Source organism: Salarias fasciatus, chromosome 12 (genome assembly GCF_902148845.1).
Source record: "Salarias fasciatus chromosome 12, fSalaFa1.1, whole genome shotgun sequence".
Lineage (NCBI taxonomy): Eukaryota > Metazoa > Chordata > Actinopteri > Blenniiformes > Blenniidae > Salarias > Salarias fasciatus.
This window is the reverse complement of record NC_043756.1, coordinates 16,235,688-16,241,687: the sequence shown is the minus strand read 5'-3', so window position 1 is coordinate 16,241,687 and position 6,000 is coordinate 16,235,688. Positions and strand designations below refer to the sequence as shown.

The window sequence follows — 6,000 nt, the reverse complement described above, 5'->3', positions numbered from 1 at the left end:
ATTAGAAATTAGAAAACTTCAAATGCAACTCCAGAGGGATACAGCCTGTGCAGCCCACTGCAGCGGGACTTCTGTTTCTAAATAAAATGTGTGTGGGCAGTGCAAACAGGGTTAAATGGCCTATTGTGACATTTCCCACTGTGACAGTGTTCGGATGCGTGCATCCAGGAGACACACACAGCATTCCTTAAGAGTTCGCTCAGCGACCAAACACAGCCGCTCTCCACCTGTAAACAAACTGAGCGGGGAGCATTTAGCTTTCTATTACAGCTGCAGCTCTCAGTCCAGTGCAGTCCTCGGGAGCCACATTACTGCTGCACGTCTGTCCTACCAGGTAGTTAATTGCATTTACCAGGTGTAAAATTACTTCCTGATTAGAAAAGCTGGAATGGAAATCGGCAGCGCTGCAGGTCTCAAAGCCCAGAACTGAACGGCGCTGCACCAGAGTGCTGTAACAGATACAGTGAATGACAACGCTGGCTGGGGGAAAGCGGGCTCGGCAAGAGGAAAGAGATAGAGAGAAGAGGAGAGGAGAGACTTGGAACGAGGGAAAGAGAGGGGAGAAACGGAAGCAAGCTCTGGAGAGGAAAGCTGGTGAACCCAGACAGACTAATGCAGTGACGAGGGGAAGTCCGCTCATGGAAATAATACAAATAAGGTGCAGGCGGACAACGGAGCGGACAGAAGAAATAAAAAAAAAAAAAAAAAAAAAGGGTCTGAGCGAGGGTGCACCTTCCATTGCTGGGAGCAGAGCTGGCTTCCTCCAGGCTTCGCTTCACCTCTGCCTTGACTTACGCTTGACTCATGAGGTGTGCATTACAAACAAACCGACACGTACACACGCCTCATACAAATCCCCGACCGCCGGGAGCCGCTCAGGTACAGACAAGGTCAACGGCAACTTCTTCCAAAAATCTAACACGATCTGTCGACCCCGACAACAGCGAGGAGGGCGCCCTCTCGCCTCCCGGCTGATATTATAAGATCTGTTTACCCTGAGGCCTGTGGGGGCAGAGGATGGGGCTGCTCAACAGTCCTGTCAGTTCAACAGAGCAAACACAGTCGACGGGGGGGCAGAGTCAACGGGCTGCGAGGCAGTCGTAAGGAAACTGGTTTTTCTCACTTATTAATTTGTGGCAAATTTTGTCCCCAGTGTGTGAAAAACGAAGGACTCGGCAGGTCATGGCAGTTTGCAGATACTCAAATTTCACTCAAAAAGTCTTTGTCCCGCCGTCGCAAGCAACATAAAAGCTTCCCTTATTATATTATCCCCAGTACCATATCGTTGGATCTGCTTTTTTTTTTTTTTTTTTCTCGGATGTAATCACAACATGAGGGCAATAAAAGAAGCCTCACATGATGATGGCTGGGTATCAGAAGGAGAAAAAAAACTCTGTGCTCAAGCTTTGTAAAATCAAATCTTCTTTCTTTTGGGTGATTTGATCAGGCAAACCACTTTATGTGCAACATTTGTTCAATCGTCTGCCTCTCTAAGCAGAATCACGCTCCAGTCCATTGAGTGCCTCGGGAAACTTGTCACGGAAAATATGTTTCCCGACTGCAATGCCGTTATTCTCGACATTTTTCCTTTGGAGCCCCTAAAAATTGATATTGACGCTGTCATTTAGCAGAGCACCAGCAGTAGGGATCCCTGCTTCATACCCAGCCCTCAGGAGGAGTGGAAGAGATTCATTTTAAAACTTGATACTTTACTACAACTTTTAACGCACAAACAAAACGTTTTGGGGTCAAATTAAAATATTTTAAACCGTGACTACAGGTTGCATCATGTAGATGTTAAAATGATTAAAATCTGAAATATTTTAGCAAGAAATAGTTATTTTTTTAATTCTATCACCGGAGTCTAAGGTAATTCTAATAAAGTTGGATCAAGTTACCAGTTTCAAAATGAAACTCTTCACCCTTCTCACACTGATGCTATTATAGAAAGTGGCTAATAATGCAACATCGTACAAACGAGCGAGAACCGGTATGAAACACAGAAAACATCTGTCAATGTGAGCAGAGGAGCATTTCTCTCCCTGAAAACACCGCACAGACTGAAATCTTCCTCGGTTTGATTCCCTTCTTAAAACACTGAGATCAAAGTTGACACTGAGATGTTATGAAAAGAAATCTGTTTCCATACAAATTTTTTTAACCAGTATTTTCTGTTTTGTAACTTTCTAAAAAGCATGCAGTAAAAGGTTTGTAGACGTGGGAGTAAGCAAGGATCTGAGCGCTACCTCTAATCTGGACGTTTGGAATGAGGATTGATCTGATGCAGGTCTGGTAGTTTTTTCTTTTTTTTTTTCTTTTTTTTTGGCAATGTGAGTATAAACACCCTCTCGAGCACAAATCATGATTAGCCCCGTAGTTCTTTAAGCAGCAAAATGGTTTTCACTGATGAAAACAAAGATGGTCAAAAAAATTACTCAAAAATAAACCTCCAGTGATACACGCCTCCTGGCTCTCCATTCAGCTTCAGCACCCTGGCATTTGTGCAGATGGAGAAGCGGAGATATCTCGGATGACGCCTCGGTGTCGGAGTGTGTATTTAGGTGTGCGTGACTGGATTCGTGTATCGGTGCACGGATGCGAGGTTGTGAGTCTGTGTGCACTTTGTGTGTCTGTGGGCGTAAGCACATCTAAACTGTCAGCATGACACATCGTGGGAGTTCTGATAGACGGGTGAGAGCTTTTTTCATACTCTCAGTCTGTGTGTGTGTGTGTGTGCGTGTGTGTGTGTGTGTGTGTGGTGCGTGCACTCGCATACAAGTGTGTGTTGAAACAAGCAAATCTATGAAATGTCAGCAGAGGGCTGGTCTGGATTGCAAAGGGGAGGGAAGAGACGAGCGTGATTGTAAGCGCGTGTGGTTGATGATTCGGACAGCTTCTGCAGGAGGGAGCAGTTTTTTCCTTTAAAGTCTAAGTTGATGATATGTCTGCTCACGGCTGGAATGGTGTAAATGTTTTGTTTGCCCTCAGCTGTCTCTCTGCGTCAGGGCTTGCAGTTCGGCAGTGTGCAGGGAGTGTTGCAGGAAGACGTTTTTGCGGCTGTAGCTGTGCAGGGACAGGGGGCCGCGCGGGGGCTGTCCCAAACGGCCGGTGAAGGAGGAGGACGAGGAGGAGGAGGCGGAGGAGGCCGAGGAGGGAGTCGGGGGAGGAGGCGAGGCTTGATCGGACGAAGAGATGCTCGGAGAGGGGCTTCCTCTGCTCGCGAGACTGTGGAGGCTCGAGGAGGCGCTGGCCCCGAGTGCACGAGGGATATGGCTCGGGGGATGATGATCTCCTCCTCCTCCTCCTCCTCCTCCTCCTCTCCTCACCCCAAAGGACATGCTGACTCCTCCTCCTCCTCCTGGAGTTAAGGACTCTGAAGAAGAGGACACCCCCTCCGGCTGCTTGGAGGACAGAAGTGGAGCCGAGGTATGATTAGCAGCCACCGAAGCGGCGCCTGGACATTGATTTGGGCCGAGGCCCGATTGTGAAACTTGAGGCTGGGCTTGTGCTGCTGACGCTGCAGGAGAGGAGGAGGACGGGTTGGGGGGGCCCGGCGCCAGGTTCGCAGCGGGATGACGGGCAGTCGGCTGCGCCAAGGCCCCCTGGTGGTGGCGCTCCTCTCTGGCAGAAGCGGCAGTCCGGCTGTGCAGATGGGGGAGGTGCTGGTTAGAGAGGTCCCCTCCGGGTGCTGCCCCCACGCCCCGCATTGCCCTTCGGTCCCTTGGAGCCAGACTGCTGCTGCTGCTGCTGCTTGGTCCTGACCACCGGCCTGGATGATTGGTCTGAGAGGAAAACAAACAGACAGAGATGTTAAAGAGGCTTTATAATTCACTCTGCTGTTTGTCAGCGAGTGTACGAGATGTAAACCTGCCACATTTCAACACGTCTCTGGAGAGTAAGAGGAAAAAATGAGACAGTGAAAAGAACAGAAATAAACAGAGGGACAGGGGAACATGACAGAGAGCGCTGTTGTGCGTTTGGTATAAATTGTTAATTGGGTGACATTTGGAGAATGATCTCTTTGGGCTCCTGCAGCTTCGTCTAATTGTTTCTAAACCAACCGGAACCCTGCTCACTAAATAAGACACACACACACACATGCTGACACAAGCACAAACAAGGAAAAATACACATGCAGACGAGACGAGAGGAACAGGATGGAATCCATGTGTAGACATATATATGAACTTTATGTACGTTTGAATTCCCTTTCAGAGCACGCACGCACACACACACACACACACACACAGCGGGGAGGATGGCACATAAAGCTAGATGGCAGAAACAGGAGCCACCTGTTCTCTTTCACACTCCACTGCACCCCCTTATGCAACATATCTCATCACTGCCCCCCACCCGTCCACCCCCCCCCCCCCACCCCCCACCACCACCACCACCACCGCTTTTTTTTCCCTCTCTCTCTCCTCTGTTGAACACTCCCTCCCTTCTTTCACACAAGCAAAATCACACAGGGACCAAGTGTGCCGCGTTCACCACAGAAACACAATCTCATCCGACACTGAGCCTCATGGGAGAGTAAGCCGGGTTGACATTTCCAGACACAATGGCTCGTGTGTGTTTTCCCGCACGCCGCATGCATATGCATGAGCGTCAGTCTGCATGCGCGCGTGACATGACACCCCGCGCGCTTTCATCATATCCCTATGTGATTGTGCACACAAATTAATATTAAATGAAATGTAATTAGTGTGTTGAGGTTGTCGAATGAAATCTGGTGTGAGAGGTAGAAATGTAATTAGCCAGCGCACTGCTAAGTGAATAAAAACAGTATCACAATGGAAATGCTAATTCGGTGAAACAGGAGGGGGGATTAACGGAGTGGAGTAGGAGAGAAAGTGGAGATCACAGAGAAACCGACTAATGTTGGAGTGTAAACTAAATCATGATCGTCGGGCAGAGAGATGTTTGCATAATGTGACATATGACCGAGATGACACACCAAGACAAAACAAATCAGGACAGAGGAGTGAAGAGCAGCGCACTGAGAATTTTAATAAAACTCAAAACCACCTAAATATAGTGGCCTAATATATAACTACGTTTTGCTGCATTTCAGGACAGCTCTACTGCCTTATTTCTTCTAGCTCATGAGCAAATTCAGACCAGTCGAATATAAATAAAAACTTCATTGTTGAGTGTAAGATAGTGACGTGGTTTGCGTTCTCATCTCTCGGTGACAATACCCGAGTCCAGTTGGGGGCCGTTCTGTTTTTAGTCGCCGTGTCTCTGGATACTTGGGCTTCCACTCACAAGCCAAAAATATACTTTTGAGGCTGATCAGTCACTCTGAAATTGGCTGTACATGTGAACGTGAGCGTGTGTGACTGTGTGTTTCTCTGAGTTTGCGCTGTGATGGACTGTTGGTCGGTCTGGGTGGTTTCACCCTGTCGTCCATAGCTTCATAATCTAACAGTGTAACGGATGAAACTCACAAATGCAGAGAAAGAACATGCACACTCACACATTTTCTACATTGCCCGTCTCTGTGATGCACATGCAGAAATAGCCACATGCGGCAATTTACCCGCAAGAACTGATGGAACTCTTCTAATTGGGGTTTTTTTTTTTCAAACACCTTGGAGGCATGCCTCTTTCTGCTTTGGAGACTAAATTGAGCTTTAGATAAATGCATCCAGTGCTACAGTGCTTATTTGGCCTGAGAACTTTCTATGATTCTGGGTTTTAAAGGACAAATTAAAGTATCAGTGTGCATGTCGGGTCATTAGGTAAAATAAATTCAAATTTTTGTACATGGTGAACACCTTTAATGAGACGGACAGAATTTAATAAAGTAGTCTTTTCCGTGCAATAAAAAGAATGTAGCACTAATTATGCTATATGGCTGGAAAATTCTGTCAGTGCAATGGCTTGTGAAAGCTTCCAGTCCTCTGAACACCACCAGACTTTTTAATATCTTGCTCTGAGGTACTATTTCTGTCTTTTTCTTTTTTTTTTCTTTTTCCGTATTTCAAAGTATGA

At 47.2% G+C, this 6,000-nt stretch overlaps 1 protein-coding gene across 1 annotated transcript in view; it reads right to left on the bottom strand.

The window, feature by feature from the left end:
* Positions 1-1,225: 1,225 nt before the first annotated feature.
* Positions 1,226-6,000, bottom strand: part of ccser1 (coiled-coil serine-rich protein 1) — a 122,192-nt gene continuing 117,417 nt past the window's right edge. Inside the window, exon 11 of the mRNA XM_030104976.1 lies at positions 1,226-3,782. Coding sequence (XP_029960836.1) covers positions 2,985-3,782 — 798 coding nt within the window. The 3' untranslated portion in view covers positions 1,226-2,984. The remainder of the gene's footprint in view (positions 3,783-6,000) is intronic.